General features: G+C 37.0%; 3 protein-coding genes across 10 annotated transcripts in view; all 3 read right to left on the reverse strand.

Moving 5' to 3' along the window:
* On the reverse strand, positions 1-15,493 carry LOC113065687 (homeodomain-interacting protein kinase 1-like). Of its 6 annotated transcripts, none has more exons than XM_026237148.1 (17): positions 15,207-15,493; positions 13,555-14,291; positions 11,690-12,063; positions 10,824-10,947; positions 10,389-10,508; positions 10,201-10,287; positions 8,848-9,029; positions 8,581-8,731; positions 7,727-7,931; positions 7,502-7,620; positions 6,222-6,362; positions 4,523-4,677; positions 3,489-3,641; positions 3,190-3,348; positions 2,227-2,420; positions 1,751-1,860; positions 1-680 (listed from the first exon to the last, which is right to left on the reverse strand). In XM_026237148.1, exons 2-17 carry the CDS (start codon positions 14,287-14,289, stop codon positions 273-275), a joined length of 3,417 nt encoding a protein of 1,138 aa, XP_026092933.1. In that variant the 5' UTR covers positions 14,290-14,291; positions 15,207-15,493; the 3' UTR covers positions 1-272. The 6 variants fall into 6 exon arrangements, with proteins under 6 accessions (XP_026092933.1, XP_026092932.1, XP_026092935.1 ...); XM_026237145.1 differs by having other exon boundaries at positions 273-680; positions 4,523-4,680; XM_026237146.1 differs by lacking the exon at positions 15,207-15,493 and adding an exon at positions 15,082-15,164 and having other exon boundaries at positions 273-680; positions 4,523-4,680.
* A 1,400-nt stretch (positions 15,494-16,893) lies between these two features.
* Positions 16,894-20,926, reverse strand: ube2j2 (ubiquitin-conjugating enzyme E2, J2 (UBC6 homolog, yeast)). Of its 2 annotated transcripts, XM_026237153.1 has the most exons (8): positions 20,729-20,926; positions 20,088-20,218; positions 19,713-19,753; positions 19,519-19,621; positions 18,831-18,969; positions 18,595-18,675; positions 18,352-18,490; positions 16,894-18,264 (listed from the first exon to the last, which is right to left on the reverse strand). In XM_026237153.1, exons 2-8 carry the CDS (start codon positions 20,216-20,218, stop codon positions 18,206-18,208), a joined length of 693 nt encoding a protein of 230 aa, XP_026092938.1. In that variant the 5' UTR covers positions 20,729-20,926; the 3' UTR covers positions 16,894-18,205. The 2 variants fall into 2 exon arrangements, with proteins under 2 accessions (XP_026092938.1, XP_026092937.1); XM_026237152.1 differs by having other exon boundaries at positions 16,894-18,490; positions 20,729-20,925.
* Positions 20,927-21,669: 743 nt separating this feature from the next.
* The window catches only part of LOC113065689 (arf-GAP with coiled-coil, ANK repeat and PH domain-containing protein 3-like), a 53,132-nt gene continuing 52,348 nt past the window's right edge, over positions 21,670-22,453 (reverse strand). For both annotated transcript variants that reach the window (XM_026237154.1, XM_026237155.1), the window contains exon 26: positions 21,670-22,350. In XM_026237154.1, the coding sequence (XP_026092939.1) occupies positions 22,344-22,350 (7 nt within the window). In that variant the 3' untranslated portion in view covers positions 21,670-22,343. The remainder of the gene's footprint in view (positions 22,351-22,453) is intronic.

A 22,453-nucleotide genomic window follows, 5' to 3' on the forward strand; every position in this document is an offset into this window, starting at 1 on the left:
TACTGTCTTTTTACACGCGAAACATGAACACATGTTATATTGCACACTGTAAACACAATCAAAGCTTAAAAAAAAAAAAACACGAAATAGTTTAAAAAACATTTGTTTATGACATGGTTTGAAATGATCTAAAATGCAAGACGTGATCCACTGAAATGCTTTAAAGAAAATAAAACACTAAAAGAAGAAGCTAAAATGAAATTTCCACTTAAACATCCATGACACCATTCTGGTATTACCCATATGTCACAGCACGTTCAGACGGCTGCTCCTCACAGGTAGCGGTACTGGTTGAGTTTCCTCTGGCTGAGGGGAAACGCCGCAGGCCGCTGATAGGACGGTGTGGAGAGCTGCTGTTGCTGGTACGGAGCTATGACGCCCATGGCACTGTTCTTCTGCAGAAGGCTCAGAGAGGCTGAGTATGGGCCGGTGGGGCGTGTGTGCCGGCCGGAGGAGGAGGAACAGGAGGAAGCGGCTGAATTGTGCAGCTGGTCCACGGCCTGCGACACTGAGGCCAGGGCTGCAGATGCAGGGTATGCATACAGACTGGAGGCAGAGCCGAAGAGCGATGCTTCATGAAGCCTGTAGGAGTGGGAGGGGCCTGTAGGAGGGTAGGTGGGCTGGCGTCTCAGGGATCCGCCCCCTGCACGGTCGTGGGATGACATCACTGATTGCTGCGCCTGTCGAATGAATCACAGAGTGAATCAAAAGCATAAAGAATCACTGGATGACTCGATTGGAAAAAAGCTATATTAAAAAAAATATGCCAAGTTCTGCCATGAAACTGTGATGTTGCCATGAGATGTAGTGTTTCCAGTTGAAACAGTTAGTTGATCCAGATTCACTACCAGTCAAAGATACAATAATCCTGATTTTTTTTTTTTTTTTTTTAAATAAGTCTTTTATGCTTAAGGCTCCATTTATTTGATCAAAAATACAGTAAAACAGTAATAATATGAAATATGATTACAATTTAATTTAACTGTTTTTTTGTATATTTTAAATTGTAATTTATTCTTCTAATGCAAAGCTGAATTTTCAGCAGCCATTATTCTAGTCTTAAATACTTAATAGTTAATAATTTAAGATACTTCAATTAATCTTTATTTAGCAAGGATGTTTTAAACTGATTAAAGTGAAAATAAGATTTTTTTTAAAAGTATGTATGTATATGTATATATATATATATATATATATATTCAGCAAGGATTCATTCAATTGATCAAAAACGTGTCAGTAAAGGCACTTACTACAAAACATTTCTATTTCAAATAAATAATTCTAATATTTATTTCGAACTTTCTATTCATAAGGGAATCCAAAAAGTCTCACTGTTTCCACAAAAATATTAAGCATCAAAATGGTTTTCAACATTGATCATAATAAGACAATAATAATGAAAAAATATTCAAATAAATATTTATTTTTATTGAAACCATGACACATTTTTTTCAGGATTCTTTACTTAATAGAGTTTTCAAGTAACATTTATTTGAAATTGAAATGTTTTATAACATTATTAATGTCTTTAATCTCACTTTTGATTAATTGAATGCATCCTTGTCGAATAAATATTATTAATATTAATATTAGTATCAATTAAAAAAAAAAACACACACACACACACACACACACACACACAAAAAAAAACAACGTTCCTAAACGTTTGAGTTTAGATGACCTGAAAGCTAACAGACATTTCAAAAGTTTCAATCAGATGTCAGTGTGATGTGGACCTGTAGAGATGTACCTGGCTCAGGTTGAGAGGCTGAGATCTGTTTGATGCTGCTCTCTGATGCCGGTCGCTGGACTGTGAGGACGTTCCTTTCTTTGATTTTCCAGAACCATTAGGTCGTTGCTCTAGAGGTACAGAACTTTTTTTTTTACAACCAAATCTGTACAACCATGACATTATCACATGACCACTTCCATATGTATATCCATGTCTTTTCAATATTCAGCAACTTGCTTTTACTCATTTCACATGCGAAAAGGTGAATCAATCATAACAGAGGGCACTTTCCTATAAACAGTTACAGCAACAACAAAAATCCTGGTTAATTCTAAAATGGTCCTTTAAAACTAACTGCGGCTGATTTTGGTGTGAGAAGCTTTGTTTATCATGAAGGGACTTGAAGGGAAAAGGCTGGATTGTAGAATGCGGTCCCTTTAATTAATCAAAGCTCGGTATTTAGATGATTAAAAGTCTGAATGAGTCTCACGGACCTCCTGACGCTCCATCCCAGAGCTGTGTTTTCACTGACGGCGGGACCACGGCTAGAGACTTGGAGTGTGTGTTGTTCTCACTGTAGTTGGGAAGGCATTTGGGGCTGAGAGGGGTGCTGGTGGACGAGTCCGAGTCCTGGGAGTCATGGACAGTCACACAGCTGATGACGTTTGTACGCTGGTTCACACTACAGCTGCCACACAAGAGAAGAACAACTTCAATTCATGCTTTTAAACCAAGTCTCTTATTCCCACCAAGGCTGTAAAAACAATGAAGAAAACCTGTTGCTAAATATTATAACCATTTAAAAGAACAGTTTTTTATTTATATATATATATATATATATATATATATATATATATATATATATATATATATATATATTTAATTTAAAATGTAATTTATTCTTGTGATGCAAAGCTGAATTTTCAGCATCATAACTCCAATATTTAGAATCACATGATCCTTCAGAAATCATACTAATATGCCAATTTGGTGCTTAATAAATGTTTCTTCTTATTATCAGTGTTGAAAACAGCTTAATATTTTTGTGGAAACTGAGATACATTGTTTTCGATAATATTTGCTGAATTGAAAATTCAAAAGAACAACATTTATTTGAAATATAATTTTTTGTCTTTATTGAAACTTTGATCAGTTTAATGCATCCTTACTGAATAAAATTATACATTTTATTAATTTAATTTTATTGTCATTCATTTATTTGAATAAATCTTTTTTACTAAGATTACCCAATTAGTAATTCGTTTTATTACAATTAGTACATTTTGGAATACATATAAATACCATATAGAAAAAGTAAATAAACAAATGCAAAATTAAGATATTTCTACAAGAAAAATAATGTTGCAGTAAATTAACTATATATACAAACACACACACACACACACACAACACCTAAAATAAAGAGTTGTGGTTGGGATGTGAAAGTGATGCTGCACCTTTCAGGAGGAAACTTCCTGTCGTCCTCGTCCTCAGTATCACTGTGGATGGTGATGATGCTGACAGCAGGACTCGGCGTGTCTGAGATGATGATGGGCTGGGACACATCACCACAGTTATGCGCTACTGAAGAAGTCGGCTGCTGGGAGGATGTGGGTCTGTGACAAAGACAGAAAACAGTACCATATTTTGGACAGTCTGACTTGAAAGGTACATTTTCCGATCTATTATCCAGACACTTGTTTTCATGATAAATCTTGAGATGGTAGCTTGTTCTGAGACTCCTTAAGAGCGTTACCTGGCTCTGCTCTCAGCATGTCGACCCTTTGACCTCTTTACTCCACTCTGCTGTGTACGACTGCTGGCTGCCTTTGTGTGGGAGGGCTGTGTGCTCACGTTACACCCCTGAGCAGAGCCCTGCTGCGTCCCATCGCACTGACCTCCACGACCCCTGGCAGAGTGTATTAAATGCATGCTATTTTGAGAATTGTAATTGGTTATCAGCTACTTGCAATTTGTAAAATTCAGTTTTCAATGCAGCAGCACGTTGTTCTACATAACAGTTCGCAGCAACATAGTCACAGTGTCAATCTGCAAAGATTTCTACCGGGAAAAGCTGGGTGCAATATTCCAGTTCATCACTTTTAGGTTATATTCAAACTTAGTACATTTGCGAAATGCTTTTTCGTCATCAACGCAAGTACAACCTGAAGCTTTTAACACTCTAATCAGACAGCAAAGCACATGTGAATCAAGCAAAACGTGTCAAGAACCGTCCCAGGTCATATTTCACCTTCAAATCTAAAGGAAAAACGGTACATTTTTAATTCTAACTGTATTGTTTACAAATTGTTTATACATATATATATATTTTTAAATGTAAATAAAATATTTTTATTTTTAATTATATAACTAATATTTAAATTCTATCTTGAGCTGACTTATAATAATAATAATAATAACAACAACAACAATACAATAATCACAATAATTTAAATAATAATGTTGTATAATAATAATAATAATGTTATATAATAATAACCATATAGATAATAATAATAATACCATATTTCTTACTATTAATACTACAACTAATATTATAATCACACACAGAGAAATATTTAAAATGTTCTATATTTAAATAAATGATATCATTATTACTTTTTTTTTTTATTACTAATTTTTTGAGATTCTCCTTTACAGCACATGCCAGATGCATTCATATTCAAGCACAGCACCATAGTAAAGGTTTTACACAACTCTGACTTGATGGTTCTGAATTCAGGTTGGCAACAGAACCTGAAGTGTAAAGTGCTGTGGGTCGGTTCTGACCTCCAGCTGCTGTTCTGTTGGGTGGTGTTGTCCGAGAGCAGAGAGCTCATGGGTGAGTGGGACAGCACAGGCTGGCTGGGATTGTGCATGGCCATGCCTGACATCTGCTGCCAAGAAGAGGGAATGAGGATCTGCTGGGTCCCTGCTGGCCAGCCCTGCTAAACACACACAAACACAGACGAAGACAAAACCATTTAGTCAAAAACTCAAATCTACTTGCATTTCAGCAGCTCTATTCATATAGTGCAACAAGGCCTGATCACACTCAGGTCACAAGCTTTATTGTCAAACACAGGTGAACCGTGATTCAGTAAACTAAATTATGACTATAAAGGTGAATTTTTGCGATCAAAGCAAGGCTTTTGTAATAAAATGGTGCTGGGCAGGTACGGTATAAATATGGATTACACACACTAATATTTTGTCAATTACTGCTTTTCATATCGTTGCGTTTTGCTCTTTTTGCTGTGAGTTTTGGTGTAAACAGGCCTTTAATGCACTTTGACTGACAGATGCATAATAAACACATTCAGCGTCTCGGTCTGTCTGCATTCGATCTCTTCCTGTCATACGTCAAAAGCAGATCCTGTTCTAAAAGCTCTTAAAATCATGCATAACTTCATTTAAACAAATCAACACCGTGAGAAAGTCGATTTCAATTTTCATCTCAATTATGTTACTTCACTAATCGTGAATCTTTGATGCTTAAAGGGGAAACAGGAGTCAGAAAATCATAAGAGTTTGAGCAGATCAGTCGTTTATAAAGAGAAGAATAAATGTGCAAAATTCACAAGAAAACAACAACTGCGCAGGGAATTTAACTCCAAAGCAAAACAAGTGACGAGTTACAGTTGACAGTCCATTTATCTGCATAGAGAGGAAATGGTTAGCAGTGGAAGGAAAAAAGGAGAATGAGTCAATGGGGAGACATTTGTTGCCACAAGAGTGGGTCTGTGGAAAGAGAAATCATTTGGACTGCATAGAGTCAAGCAGCCATGCTTCACTGGATAGAGCCCTGGGGCCCAGAAGAGATGCAGCACGAGTCCAAGAGGAAAACCACCTTGTTAAATCATGATTGACAGATGAGGAAAGAAGACAAAACAAACAGGGCAAAGAGCAAATCACATCAATTCATTTGATAGCTTCAAATCACATCACGGAGTAACAGCAGTGTGGACAGAATTAACATTAGGGACCTGTGATGCTTTCGGTCAGAATCCCCGTCTGTGCATGTACATAAATGCACAAGTGAATGCTTCTATACATATCTGTAAACTTCTTCATAAATTATATTTAAAAAAATTTAATTAAAAAATAATTGTTTTTTTTATAAGTATTTTTATTATTATTAATAATAAATTAAAACAGAATTGATAAAAGTTGCATTATTATTATTATAAAAATATTATTATTAAAATAGGATTTCTTAAAAAATGAAACAAAAATAATGATAACTTAACAGCTTAAGTGAGCTAGATGATTCAGAAAGCACTAGTATAGGTCGCATAGTATTTTAGTATGCTGCCCATGAAAACAACTCAATAGAAAAAAATTACTGTGTGGTACACTATCTTTAAAAAAAAATCGAATTAAATTCAGAAGTTTGACCTAGAAATGCAACATGAAAAAAGGCAAAAGAAAAAGAGGGGCAGGAAGGGAGAAGAGGAGTAAGGCATCACACTGCAGGGCACAGGTTTACCAGCATGGTGGTGCTCTGCTCCAGACCGCGCGAGCCCAAAGCCAGCGGCGTCATTCCCGCCACTGGAAGACGCAGGGAGGCCACCGTCAGCGGCGTGCTGCTGCTCTGGTTGGGGAAGGGATAGAGGGATGTGTGGAGGAACTGAGAATGGAGGAAAGGGTGGAGCGGTTACAAAACGATGGCTGGGCTGACGGAGAAAGTAACTCGCCAAGACTTTCCACCACGTCATTATTGTGAATGAAGAAAAACTATGTCAAATACAAAACAGATCAATATCATTTGGCAGTAAAGACAGCGACTCACTAAGAGACCTGAAACATCCTGATTGCATCAACTTAACTGGTTTTGCTGAAATCTCACCCTTTTCTTTCAGGGCTTTCCTAAGTCACCGATTGAAAATGGCTGGTAAACACAATAAATGCATGCCTTTGACCTTTCTCTCCAATTCATTGTAATGAAAAGCGAAGACAGAAATCTTGGCTGAAAGAAAACACTAACATTTTGGATCAGTAAGATTTTTTTTAAAATACTTGCATTCAGCAAAGATGCATTAAAAATGAATCAGAAGTGACATTAAAAAGACATTTTTAATGTTGCGAAAGATTTCTATTTCAAATAAATGCTGTTCTTTTGGACTTTCTATTCGGAGAATCCTGAAAAAAAATGTGTATCATGGTTTCCACAAATGTATTAATCTACAAAATTTCTTTCAAAATGAATAATAATAAGAAATGTTTCTAGAGGAACAAATCAGCATAATAGAATGATTTCTGAAGGATCACAAAAAAATTATATTTGCCATTAAAGGAATATAAGTTGTCTTAAATTAAAATAATATTTAACAATATTCTTGTTTTTACTGTATCACTGATCAAATAAATGCAGCCTTGGTGAGCATAAGAGACTTATTTTAAAAGCATTTAAAAAATCTTACCAACCCCGAATTTTCAAAAGATAGTTAGCGTAAACAGAAACTGTAACTTCAACAGAGCAGATGACCCATTTTCAATATTTGGTGTTTGTTAAGTGCAGCGTGCATGTGAAATGATCCTGGTTTAATCATATTTACTATAAATGCCAGCGGACGACGGTATTTTCCTGGAACGAGTCTGTGTTTGGAGTTCATGATGCACCCACTCTGAATATCGGCTAACGAAATACAGACTCAAAAGGATTTTGACATAATACTCATAAAGGCCAATGTGCTAACAGGGAGGAACTCACAAGAACAGAGAAACAAGGATCATATAAAATAGATAACACACAAACATGATGCCTACCTGTGTGAGCATGCTGGGCTGAATGTGTAGAGGCTGGGTGGACTGGTTCTGGGGCACTATGGGTACAGAGTTGTCCATTCTCACTGGATATCCAGCGTGTTTATTGGAGGTCTGCAGCCCTGGTGAATCAAACATGAGTGATTCAGTTCAAATGCACTTGGAAGCAGCAAGAGTCTAAAGGACAAAGCGGTGGGGTTGGGTAAAAGGGGTCGGGTACAGGCTCACCCTGGATGGTAGGAGGGCACACAATGAGGGTTTGCTGGAAGGGCTCAGTCTGGGCACACAGCTGAGTAGGGCGAGCCTGCAATGGCACACTCTGCTGAGCCAAGCCTGGTATATTTATAGTGGCCTGCTGGTACAGACCAGGCTGGTAGTTCAGTAAAGGGACGTTGCTGCTAAGAGAAAGGGACTGGCCACCCGTGGAGGCCATCTGGCAGTTACGGAAAGAGAGGGAGATTCTTAACAACATTGACTAAGCACAGAAACATCACTAAATACCTTAATATAGCATGCATACTATGCTTTAAAGCAATAGTTCATCTATTAATGACAATTCTAATGTTGTTTAAAGCAGCTCAGCATCATGTTGTTTCCAACCTCTTTATGCAGACAACTCATGCATGACCACATCTGTCAAGCTCCCCGAAAAAAACTAAATCAACCCCATATAAGCAGTTCATCCGACTTGTTGCAGATTTTCCAGTGTTTTAACTAAAAGTATTCATAATCATTTTTGGTAACTGAAATAAAGCTGAAATAAAATGAAATATAAATATTAGATCAAGAACCAAAAATTACATTCAAAACAGAAACGTGCCTTGGCAATTAACTGAAATAAGTTTAAGTCTTAAAAAGCAAAAAACAAACAAACAAACATAAAAAGCATGTAACAAAATACGTATTTTTGACTAAAATTAATTAAAGTCAAATTAAAATGAGACCTGAAAATAATTGAATAAAAACTACATATAAATACTACAACAGCATAGGAATAATACTAAAATAACACAGCTATAGTGCAGGTCTTCTGAAGTCTTTATGAGAAATAGACCATCATGCATCTGTACAGTAGCACACACCTGACTGTGCTGATTGAGTTGACTGCTGAAGGTGACGGTGAGGTTGGCGGCTGCGCTGGGCGTATTGTGGCTGGCAAACAGGTTCTTGTTGTTGTCGAAGGCAGTACACCTGCGCTTACAGATCTCCATGTTTTGGAAGCAGGACTTCACACTACAAAACAAGAGAGGGCAGCACTGGTGTTAGTGCTTCAGAGGAGTACAGGGAGAGATTTGGCTAGTATATCTACATTATATGTTTATAATCAACAAATAAACAACAGGGCTTACTGTGAGCTGTGTGGGAAGTGAAGAAGGTGAGCCATCGTCACAAATGGGTGGTTGAGGGTCTTGGTAGGCGTGATCCGCTTGTCTGCGTCTAGAGTTAGCATTTTCTTCAGCAGGTCAATGAACTCCCTCCGATCAGCCTTCTCTGCCAAAATATCTGTGCCCTCCAGGTTAGTCATGTTCACCTGGAGTGTGAGAGAGAACTTACTTACACCAGGCAATAAAATATTAAAAATAAATAAATAATAAAAGACGTCATGTGACATAAGGAAGTATTTAAAAGTCTGCACTATTTTTTAGGTCACTAATAAAAAAAACACAGTGGCATTGATCCAGTTTACTTAGGTTAACATGTTACAGTGAGTCTACTCATAATGTTAGTCAAGGTTTCAGTCATAATGAAGAAAAAGAAACCTAGAAAAAACTGACAGGCTGTTTAGCAGCTGTACCTCGAATGTAATATGCAAATTTGTGATTGGATGACCAAGGTGTTGAATATTAAAAGCAACATATTATGCCCCTTTCTACAAGATGCAAAATAAGTGTCTGAGTGTGTATATGAAGTTTTAGCTCAAAATACATAACAGATCATTTTTTATAGCTTGTTGAAATAGCCACTTTTAGGGTATGAGCCAAAACGCGCCATTTTTTGTGTTTGTCAGTAATGGCAGACTGCTGCTTCTCATGCAGGGCGGGGTCTAGGTGGGACTTTCCCTAGCATGACATCAATTTAGGGAGGAATCAGGAACTTTTCATTTTGAAAGACTGTTTATGATTTATTGGGATTATAAAAAATTAGTGGGTGGATTTTTACCGTTATAGGCTGGTTGTTTTCACACACTGTGGCCACACAGCTGTGGTTAAAAACCTTATAAAAGTGATTCTTGCATAATAGGTATCTTTTAAATAGGCACTGCTATATATACTAGGGTTGGGACAATAAATCAATGCATCACGATCCATGGATTGGTTCTGAGGTTTTCAGAATGCATCATGATTCTCTCTCGAATCGGTTTTTTAACACCAGATGGCACTCTAGGCTTGTTTTTAACCGCACACTCAAATTCTCTATATATATTATTATTATGTTAAGTTATTTAGAAATAAAATGAAATCTCATCCATTTTTTTAAGAGGTTTTTTGCCGTTAAAAATTGGTGGTCACAGAATAAATGCTTATTTTTCTGATTCTTTGTGATGTTGTTGAGTTGAATAAGACAGAAGTCTTGGCTGAAAATACACAACTTTTCACCTTTATATTTTACCTCATTAGTTTTGAATCCAGTCTGTAAACATTTACTCATTCTATCATTTGTATCAGTGAGTTCTTCACACATTATTGTACACACAACACTACCTGCATCATGTCGTCAAGGCAGTTGAAAATGTACTTGCGAGCCTCTTTAGACTTTATCCCAAACTCTGCCTCGTGCTCTGCGGGGGTCTAAAAACAGAAACACATCAGTGAGCAAAGCGTTCTATCATCCATTGACAGCGGATGCCTTAGAACATAAAATAGCCAGCAGTGCTTTAAGCGAGGCATGCCTTGAGTCTCCAGAGAGGGTAACTGGAGTCTGGGCCTCTGTGGAAGAAACGGCTGCTTTTAGTGCCGGCGCTCAGGAGATACTCAGCTGGCAAACCTTGAGTCTGGGAAATGTACCGAATCTGCAGACATACATACATGAAATGTAGATTATACACTCATTCTTCACAGATGGACACATTGTGGACAGTTGTTTGCAGCCAAGTAGTGTATGCAGAGAAAGGTGACTAGTTGCTTTATAAGATTATTTGCTAACAATAAACTAATATATCAGCCAATGATGTCAGTTTTAAGAATAATGCCACTGGCATGGCTTTTCAGCAGATGTGTTTCACTTACCAAATCTACTGATAGCCGTCTCAATTGAATTTGGAATAAAACTAATTGATTTAGCAGAGAACTGATTAAATTCAGGCAAACAAAACCTTATTACTGACCTGATCATATTCCGAGGCTCCCGGATACAAAGGCCACCCCAGAAACAATTCAGCAATGACACAACCTAGTGACCACATGTCAATGGCCTCACAGAACGGAAGGCCCAGAATGATCTCAGGAGCTCTGCACCACAACAGACAAAGGGAAATAAATGAATTAATAAATGAACTTCATTGCACTGACAGGTTTTCTTATGAGGTGTATAAGATGTAAAGTATGACAGGTAGAGAGATATATGAGATCGATATGATTTATTATAAACAAATTATTTAGGGATGAAGGATATATCAGTGATAGACAGATATATTAATATTTGATTATTATTCAAATCTATTGGCAATTTTTTATTTGTGTCATTTTCCAAAAATGTTGGATGAAACAAAAACTGTGTCTGTCTTCACTTCAGGCTGAAAGGCAACAAAATGTGATCATTTTAAAGGGGGGAGGTTCTTTTATACATATACCCACTGTATTACCAATTGTATAAATTGTTAGGAACATTTGATCAATATTGGTAGCCATTAATATGAGAAAGGAACAGCTATTTATGAATAAATACAACTTTGGAAGCATGTAAAACTCTGTATCTGTCTAAAATCCTAAAACTAAATTTCTGCCAAATGCCTAAATGTAAATATAAAACTGTATTAGGCTTAAAGAGAGTTTTTCATACATATAATAGTTTTTAAACATGTAATAGTATCATATTAATATCAAGTTAATTCATTTAAATTCATGTCTGTAACATTAAGATAATTCTCTTGCATTCGCTTTAATCAGTTCAGAATTGTTGTACATTGTTACAGTGCATAAATGTAAACCTACATCCATTTGTCCATTCCTTTTGACATCAAACATTCCTTACCGGTAGTATCTAGACTGCAGGTAGGTGGAGCACACCGCCTTCGAGACGTGACTCGCTGAACCGAAGTCGATGACTTTGACTTTGTAGGGCTGTCTGATGGGGTCCACCAGCATGATGTTCTCAGGCTTCAGATCAGCGTGGATGAGACCCAAACTCTTCAGCTTCATCAGCGCTGTGGCAACCTGCTGCAGGACCGGCCGGATGCACTTGAGGAGCAGCGGGCTGAACTTGCTGTGCTTGAGGAAGTCGTAGAGGTTCTGCTCCAGCATCTCAAACACCAGACACGTGTGGTTCTTGTGCTGGAAGCACTCGTAAGAGCGCACAAAATTGAACTCGTCTGCGTTCTCTGAGCTCAGACGGCTGAGGATGCTCACCTTTAACGGGACAGGATCGAGTTCAATAGATTTAAACAAATTTGTATAAAGCACATGATCAATGATTGATTCAAATCTTAGAAATACGTGCAGTAGACATCTATCACTATTTGTGACTATTTATTTCTCAAAATAGCGATTGCATCTCACCACTGCAACTATTTCTCCTAATTGTGACTGTGTATCTTACAATTGCAAGCATCATATCTCACAACTCGGACTGTATATCTCACAATTAAACGTTTTTCTCATAAGAAATTGTATAATCACACAACTGCTATTTGTGACTTCATACATCCAATTGTAATGTGACTATTTCTCTAAATTGCACCTTTATATCCTAACTAAAACGGTTTCCCATAATTACAACTGAATATTGTTTTATAAAACTGTATGTTTTTGTTTTACTGCAACTGTATATCTAACAGTCCCTCCAGAAAAACGCGATTATGTGATATGGATTTAATGCATAATCAGCCAAAGGCCACATATTTAAGTGGGGTCGCATTTTTTCAAATACACCTCTCTTTTGCCGCATAAATTGCCGATTTCAGAAAGCAAAATATGTGGGGCTAGCATGATTTCATAATCCCTGTATTTTCGTTGCAGAAATCTCACATATATATTAGCAGAAAGTTGAAAAATGTTGCGTTTACTTCACACAAGTAAAGCGCCATTTTCATCCCAACATTACGTGACATGAACATCATCTGCAAACCCCGCGGTGAAACCAGGCTGAAACTTGAAGCGAGCAAAATATTCTTATTTGCCAACAAAAAAGAACGCGCAAAGCACTTTGCCGATTTGTTACACGACAATGGAGCCAAATTATATTGTGAGAACTTGCGAAAACTGTGGTTTGATGAAATAGAGAAAAAAAGGTGATTCCCCCAACACCCCCTTCTCACTCGGCTACTAACACTGTTGTAGTTTCATTCAGAAGTTGATGCAACTTTACAGTTGTAAGATTGCACTTTTTTGTTACAGAACAGTACCAAAAACTTACAGTTGTAATTATATTAGTAGTATGTAAAATAATTTACATTGCAGTAAGACATTGCAACTTAAATACTCTGTGGTTTAGTATGCTCGCTTATCATAGAAAGTAATAAGAAATTACTCTTTACATTAAGGTAGTAGCCTAGTGAGAAAAAGGTGTTGGGGGAAGCACCTTTTTTTCTATTTTTCATCAAACCGCAGTTTCTGCAAGTTCACGCAATTTCATCGCATAAAATTGCAAAAATATCCGGCATATTCCATCGCATTTTTTATGAAAACGTGCCGCAAAATCAAGGATTTTTGCCCACAACAATCACAAAAAAAATCTGCGTTTTTCTGGAGGGACTGATCTAACAATTCTGACTAATTCTCATAACTGCAGCTTTATATCTCTTAATATCTCTTATTTATTTCTTATTTGTCATTTACAGCACTTGATCACAAAAACACAATGACTGGGAAAGGTTTTTATACTGGTTAATAACTGCTCACCTCTATTTGACCCTGGCGGGCATATGACGGGTGATTCTTGAGAATCTTTATGGCCATGATCTCATTAGTCCCACGCTTCCAGCATTTCGCCACCTGTCCGAATGTTCCCCGGCCGAGGAACTCCAGAACCTCGTAGCTGTTGGAGACGGAGCAGAGGATCTCGTGCTGCACCAGCTGGTAGTCGCCCTCACTGTGGGAGTTGCTGCTTTTGGTGGTGGACGTGGAATGAGCGATGGACTGAGCCGTGGCATTGCCTCCACCTCCAGCCACACGGTTGGGGAGCACAGGAGCCGACAGCTCCTCCAAAATCTGCACGCTGTCGCTGCTGTCAACCTCCTCGCTCTTCCGCTTCAGGCTGCCCTGCTTCTGATAGCCCTCACATCTCAGAGAGGTGGAGCCCACATCTTTTCCACGTTGACTGGATGTGGATGATGAGGAGGAGGAGGATGAAGGCTCTGGGACGCTGCCGGTGCTGTCTGCAGCACGTAGCACTGTCTGCTCCCGCGAGCCTCCAGAAGCAGGAAAGACAAGGCTGGAGGAGTTGTAATTGGGGTTGAATCCAGATGTGGAGGGGGAGGAGCCATTCAGCTGGTTCGGACTGTGCTGGTAGTAGTTGCTCTCACTTGACTGGCTGCTCACGCTCCATGCATGGTTTTCCAACTTCAGTTTCTTGGAGCGGGACATGCCACTGGAGGACACGGAGGGAGAGGAAAACACCTGCATTTGAGAAGACATGCCTAGAAAAGATCAAGTGAAAATTATATATTTTTTTTAACCTGGCTTGATCAATTTAATTCATTTTAAAAACCTTTTACAAACCATTATGAATTTTTGAGAACAAATATAAATAACCATCGCTCACATAGAAGCTGCATTAAGAAACACCCTCGCATTAACGTTAACTGTTTTTTTGTAACTTGATGCAAAGGTGATATAATACAAATAATAGTTATAAATGTAGATAATAATAAAAAATTAAAAATACAAATATGAAAAACTTTCGACAACTTAACTCAATCTGAGCCAATCTGAGCTAACTGCACTGCTTATTAATTAAATAAATAACAAATATTCTAAAATACCAGTCAACTTTAAACATTTTATATAACATTTTTCAGTTACTTTTATTAGATTTTTTTTTACATTTAGCCATTTAGATATAGATATATCTAATTAAATAGATAAAATATAGATATAAAACAACTTATTTCGCACTTTTAGCCCCATAATAATATTAGAATCACTTTTAATCCAAAAATGAAAACATGATCATCATAAAAGACACGTCACATGTAATTATTATACATTTCTGAATTCCTGAATAAAGCCAGACAACTCCGTTTCCATAGCAACCGCTCTAGCTGCTGATCCAGGCTGGTTGCTATAGAAATGGATGTAGCCAGTTAATTGGGAGAGGTTGTCATGGCAACGGTTGCTAATGTGTGATAAAAAAAAAGAGGTGTGGCGGAGACAAATGTTTCACAAACAAACTATTCATCTTTCAAACATGTATTAACATGTACTTACATTAGCAGCCAACACAAACCGAGACTGAGTGTCAAACACAACCTGACGCGCTGTAATACACGCAACACGCTTCACAAACCCTCACATCGACTGTCATTGTGCAGTATTACATCTTTGCAGCTCACCTGCTTTGTGTTGAACTCCTCAACTTGACACTTGCTTCTCATTTCTCCTATTAGGCCTCATTGTTTTCTCTTTTTTTAAATATATATATACATATATAGAAATGTCCCTCCGTAAAAACGTCGCTTTATTCGAACCGACGAGCTTCCGGGTGTCTAATACTGTTCGACACAGTCCAACGCGCAGTCAACAACATCGTTACACATTAATATTCTGCAAGAGCAACGCACAGAATCACTGAGACCTGGAGAGGAATGTAGGACATTAACCAACAGACTCCACTTCCGGGGGTGTGAGATCGAGTGCTGATTGGCCGAACGCGTATCACGTGATGCATAAATTTGCGATCCAGTCTTCTTCTTCTTCTTTTTTTTTTTGCGTTTTATTTTTCTCTTCCAAAAGCAAACATACGTAGATACTTAAAATCTAACACAACATAAACAAAAAAGGGGGATACATATAACATAGATATACATGATGGACGGTATTTTTTTATTTTTTTTACAAATAAAGTTCTTTTACATGAAGGATGTTTTTATACATTTATTGTTCCTAGTAATTCAAATCAATGAGTCATAAAATATTTTGAGTTCTTTAAAAAAAAACTTAAAGAAGGGAGTAATGGACATCATTTATGATTTATGTAAATGGAACTTCCCAAGAAGAATTATCAACTTTAAAGTGTTATCAACTACACCTGATCCAGTATTTCAATTAAAAAAAAGGATAATAGATTCATCTATTTTAATTATTGTAAAAACCATTAAAGATACCTGCTTCTAAAAGTCTTCAGAATATGTACAATTACAAAATAAATATGTACGTTTTATTTTCTAAATTAAAAAAAGAACATTTTGGTGAGACATCTTTTCTAAACTTGTTAATAAATGTGTTACAAGGATTGTACCTATGCAGTATCTTAAAATGTATTTCCTTTGCCTTATTTGGCAGTAAAAGTTTATTAGTTGCCAACCATATTTTCTCAGTGGAAGGTATAATACAAAATTGTTTCCCCTTTATGAGTGCTTCTGGAAAACAGATGACATCACGAGTAAGACATTTTTTAATATGGGAGTTATTACACTTAATATCCATGATATACCTCCAATAACACGATTTGGAATTTGTCAGACAGCTGAATTATACCTGAGATGTACTTTCACAAGATAATGCAAGTTAGGGGAAATGCCAGCGATGCAGTCTTGTAGCTGCGGCATTACTGTTTTCCGCATTTTGTATTCATATGGTAAAGTTCTTCAAATTTTTTTTTTTTAAAGTGATATAAATATAAAATTACATACATTATATAAATTTTGGATAATTAGTATTTGCATGTGTATGCATGTGTAAAACAGTTTTAGGGAATTTTTATAAACTTTTTTTTTGTACATCTTTAAGGAGCTTAGGAGTGTTCAAAAGCAATTTAATCTCAATGAAAGACATGTTTATAAAGTGTATGAGGCTAAGAATTGATTTGTCTCGAGGTATTTTGACTGAATTCAAGATTCAATCATTTTATTTTCCCCATACACATTTATATAAAGCATATAGAACCAGAAGTTAAATGTAAGTCAGGTCCGCTCCATGGACAGTGCAATTATTAAAACTGAATTGGCTTGCAGTTGACATTGCATTACCGTCTTCTGTCAAATGGCAAGAACTGGATTTGAATCACACACGAAGGACTGCTTTCTTTAACAGAATATTATTTATTCAAAATGTAAACACAACATGACTATCTCTGATAACACACCCCTCTAAAGGAAAGGATATCGATCAACATTGTTCATGGAGGTGCTGAAAAAAATATTACTGCTAGAATTCGGGGGCATTAGAACACTTGAATTTGGGAGACCAGAACACACTGGTACAAAGAGAGCATTAATTCCCCACCAGTCCGAATGAGCAGCAATACAACCATTCTGACCCAGAAAGAGATGTTTTGCAGTGCATGTAGATCTCCGCAAACTGGACTTAGACTTGCAAGTTTTGATGTCAATTATTTGTGCAACTCAAAGTACTTGTCCTAATGAACACAACCAAAGATCTCACAGTACAACAGGGAAGGTAAGAATTAAATGCATATTCGCCTGCTTAATAACAAAAATGTAAATGATATTTAGATTTCTTAAGAATTATTGCATAAATCACAACCCTTGAAAAGAAAAGAAGTGCTGTGTATCAAGAAAGCCAAGTAGTCCTGACAATACTATATATTGCACAAAAACAATTTATAGTGTTACATGGCCTGAAAAAAAAAAAAGCTTTTCTTTTGGCCAACAGTGCCCCCTTCTAAAAGAAAGTTAATGTTCACCTGGAGCGCTGAATCACAAACAAACAAAAGACAAATAAATCATTTTACATCTTGTCTTTCCTCGCCTAACTGTTTTTTACTGTCGGCGTAGCGCAAGCGAGCACAAATGCATTTAAGAACAAATTTCTATTGGTAAAGCATGTTTACAGTTGAGCCATTTCCATTAAATAAAAGAGTGATTTTCATCACAGCAATAATTGCTGTGACACTTCAGAAATGATCTTGTGTCGTTTTTAAGGAAAGATTGGGCTTTTTCTCTTTCAATCTTAAAAACTCTGTGCCCTATATGCACAGATTCTAAAATGTTAAAGATCAATGAGAAACGTGAAAAACAACAAACACTGATTCAGGCCCTAAAAAAGCCCACTTGGATTAACTTCAGTCATATGAAGTTGGCTTCTTCTGGGAATTGGGTAAGGTAGAAAATTTGCTTTTTTTTTAATTTTATTTCCTTAGATGTTAATGAAGCCATCATTTCACGTGACCTTGCCCTTTAGGTGGCCGTTACACACAAGATCTGGTCGTCGCCACTGTGGAGGAAATCACCAAGCTCTCAATTTCATTAACGGGACACTGCTTCATTTTATTTGGTTGTGAGAAAACCCTTTTGATTTCTCGCTACCTATTTTGGTCGTGAGATCAGCACCAGCCTCTCGTTCCTCAGGTCGGTGTTTCTCATTGGGCGATTCATTCCTGCGCGATGCTCCGCAGAACGTACTTGACCGTGTAGGCGAAAGCAGCAAAACCTACAATGACGAACAAATTAGCGAGCGCTCCACCCAGGAGTCCATGGTTACGGTTGACCTGCTGGAGGTCGGGTGGGTGTGCCGCACCGGGGGGCAGATGCCCGTTCAGGGGAAGGTGGCCGTTTTGCGCATGGTGGGCTTCGCCATCCGGCACCACATCGGGGAGAGGCAGCGCCTGCGAGCGGGACCTGAGCTCCTCCTGCATACGCTGCTTCTGCTTGATTTCCTGTTTAAAGAGGGGTGAAAGGGATCAAGTGTTAATATATTTGTTAAAAGAATGTGTTTACTGATCACGTATTCATCTGTGAGGAAGTCTGGCAATCTACTTACTTCAACAACATCTGGAAACAGTTCACAAAAGACTTTGTCCTTGATGTTGAAAGCAAGACTCTGCGAGGCCAACTGTCTTTTCTGCAGGGAACATATTAAAAGCAAACACGGCTTTTCAAAAATTGAAAATAAAATAAAACAAATCTGTGATAATTTATTCACTTGGATCAATTATTCCTTTAAGAAAAAGTTAAAAATGGCACTTCGGTGTGATTGGAAATCAGCGTGACACTCACTGTGAAGTCAGAGGTTTCTATACTGCCGAGAGTCGGCCCTTTTTCAACCATGAAGCTCAGGAGGCCGGTTAAGATGGTGGATACGGACCACGCCGGGTTCCACGTGTCAGGGTGAAAATCTGTGATGGAAAGACACAACCTGAAAGCGAAAGAGAAAGCCACAAGTCATTATGAAGGAATTGTATTGTTCTTCTGACTTCTGAAGAAACAGATGTTGATGCTGTTTGATCGATTCAGAGTTCAAACTAAGCAAAAACTCACAATACAGTAACAACCATGAAGGAAAACGCGAGAAGCAGTAGCACCCACAGACGCCAACATTAGTTTACATCAGGGATCCTCAAACCTAGCCCAGAAGATCCACTTTCCTGCAGAGTTTAGCTCTAACCCTAATCAAACACACCTGAGCAAGCTCATCAACGTCTTCAGGATCATTATAAAATCACAGGGCTAGAGCTAAACTCTGCAGCGCATTGAACCCTGGACATGGCACTTAATGAGTGTGCTTCATAAAGGAATGTTTTAAGGACATAATTGTATAATATTGTAAATATTTCATACAAGCAGTAAGGCACTGACGGCTGTGCCTTGCTTAACAAGGAGCTTAAGCTTAAAAATAACCAAGCTTACATACCTTAGTGCTTAAATAAAGGTCTTACAAAGAAACTGAAAGTTTGAGGCTGTGTACCTTGTATTACACTTAAATCTGCCGTTGGGTGTGATCATGTATATGCTTGGTGGTTTGAATGGGAATTCCCGTGGGAAAATGAGTTTGCCATGATAGTAGCCACCTATGAAATACAAAAGACAAGTCAAAATGAAGCAGAAACTGCACATTTTGATAAAAGGAAGCACTAATGTGAAATGAAAGTAAGAAATCACCTTCATATGGAGTTTTCTCAGGGCCACGCACTAAATAATGCCTGAAAGAGAAGTAAGCCAGAGATGAGATCATCGTAGTATCTAATCATATAAAGTCTTTCATGTAGATTATAATATGTGATAGAAGTCCTTTTTAATATTCTGATTTGGTACATATTAATAATGGTTCTTATTATTATTATAAACAGTTCTTATTATTATCAGTTTTTTATCTGCTTGCTATTTTGTGGAAACCATTATACAGTCTTTGACGAATAGAACATTTAAAATAATTTAGTTGAAATAAAATCTTTTGTAACATTATAAATGCCTTTATTGACACGTTTGGTCAATTGAATATGTCCCTGCACAATAAAAGTACCAAATCAAATGTACCATTCCAAAATGTTGGAGGGCAGAGGTTCAGCACAGATGTACGGGACTGGATCTTTCTTGATGCGCAGGTAATCCTGTTTTAACCGCTGTGTTGCTGTGGTTGGGGCCCTCTTGTTTAAGTTGTTGCTCATCTGTAAAATTACATGGCACTCTCAGTTACACAATACAGTCTGAACACTTCCTAGTGCTCATAAATGAGACCAATATGTCAAACAGAAGATTTACAAGTTTATATAAAGCCTGAGATACATCAAAACAAAAACAAATAGATCATGACTGTTAACATGAATTGCAAACACATTGTTAACAAAACTGTCATTTAAAACAACATGGTGAAATGTGTTTACTGCGCGATTAACACCTTAATAGTCTGCATCTGTAGCAAAAATAAGACAATAACACTGAAAAACGGGTGTAAATATGACTAAACAACAACGATAGGAGTAAACAGGGCGCTCAAACATAGACAAGAAGTGTGTTTTAAACACTAGTGAGATGCATATCAAGACATCATCATTCTAAACGTTCAGTTTTACATTATGACAACAAATGCTGTCTAGGTAGATAGTTTACTAGGGTTTAAAACACAGCCTCGCACGGACACTGGAAGTGGATTTTTGTTTTTAACGGTTCAGTCTCACCTCTTTCAACGCCCTCCACGGGATCCACCACGGTCAAACTGGGATGATATATCGATATCCCTTTTATTTCAGAGTGAATACGCTCCTGATAAACTTTCTAAAATAACAAAAAACGTAGCTCTTCGGCTAAGGTGAAATTGTCATCTATTCCCCATGCCAATATGGCGGCCGCAAAACCAGGAAGTGATGAGGTAAAGGAGCAAATAAAAGTTCTGAAGAGCGCTTCGGACGCCTTTCAAAATAAATGTCTTAAACGATTGGGCCGATAAAAAAACATGAGCGAGTTGGACTCACGTGTAAAATGTAATATGGATTTAGAATTACGAATGGGATTTTAAAATGAAGAAATGTTTGAAATAAGAAAAAAAATGTATGCAGTATCTCGCCGAATAAGTAATACTTTATAATAGGCTACTACTATTATAACATTTATAGTTTAACCTGTTTGTTAGAGTCATTATAAAGAACCGACTCTTAAGAGCCACTCGTTTAGGAATCCTACTGTATAGGCCTATAATTTTATGATTCACTTTCAGAACCGACTCACACAATTCATTCGTTCTGGAATTGGTTTACTTGTCGAACAGTATTTAATTCACTATGAAGAAACAGTTAATCGGACTACAAAAGAATCGGTTCACAAGAGTGATTCGTTCGTCTGGAATAGCTGAAATATCAAACCTAACTTCATGTGAACACCTAAGGCAACTCTCAGTCCTTATTGTCTGTCAAATGACTGGTCCATCTTAATGGCCAAACTCACTTTTTTTTCAGCCAAAATACATGAAATTGTGAAACTGAAAATGACATTTTTTATGGAGGATATACTGTAACAATACAATTATATAAAAGTTTATCTCCCTTAACTGATGTGTTACATGTAATAACCCAGGGTTATTATGCAACAAAATTGTACATTTATTTATCCCAAGAAAACCAGCAGGTTGTTCTGACATATTTATTTCCAACCACAAAAGGTCCACTCAATGTTTTTGCATTTTTTAACAAAATACCATACTTTTATGATATATTATCAATTGCATCTGAAAAGACAATATACAATATCTGTATTTGAATTTGCAATGATTTATAGTGGCTGTAAATATATAGACTACACCAGCATAGTCGAATACAAAACAGTACATTCATCACTACAGCAACAGACAATATCACTGCTGATTCTCCAAAAACAGCTTCCTTATCACTTCAACGGCTTTATAAAACAGAAACAATAACCAGCACTGGATAATTTTCATTATAGAGCATAATAATAGTGATGTTTGTAATAGCATTGAGATGAAATATAAAACGAGAAAGCATTCATGCATGATTTGTTTGATTATACGTTTTAACAGTGAAACCATAAATGACAAATGCTTTGACATTTAGTGCTTAATTAAGTGCCAGTTACTGTCAATGGTTAATAAACACCAAACATTGGGGACTAGACCAGCTGACCCCATAAAGATACAAAATAGCATTAAAATCATTGCAAACATTCAAGACAACCAAAATTATTGTTTAAAGTCCTTCACACTCATCCACATTACACTTATAATATCAGCCAGTCAAAGTGTCTTCTGCTCCAGCTTGATTGGTGTCCAAAGTTGATCGGTCACACTCTAGATTAAAAAAAGAAAAACATATTTTATATATATATATATATATATATATATATATATATATATATATATATATATATATATATACACATAACATATATAT

The sequence above is a fragment of the Carassius auratus genome, chromosome 48, assembly GCF_003368295.1.
Source record: "Carassius auratus strain Wakin chromosome 48, ASM336829v1, whole genome shotgun sequence".
Lineage (NCBI taxonomy): Eukaryota > Metazoa > Chordata > Actinopteri > Cypriniformes > Cyprinidae > Carassius > Carassius auratus.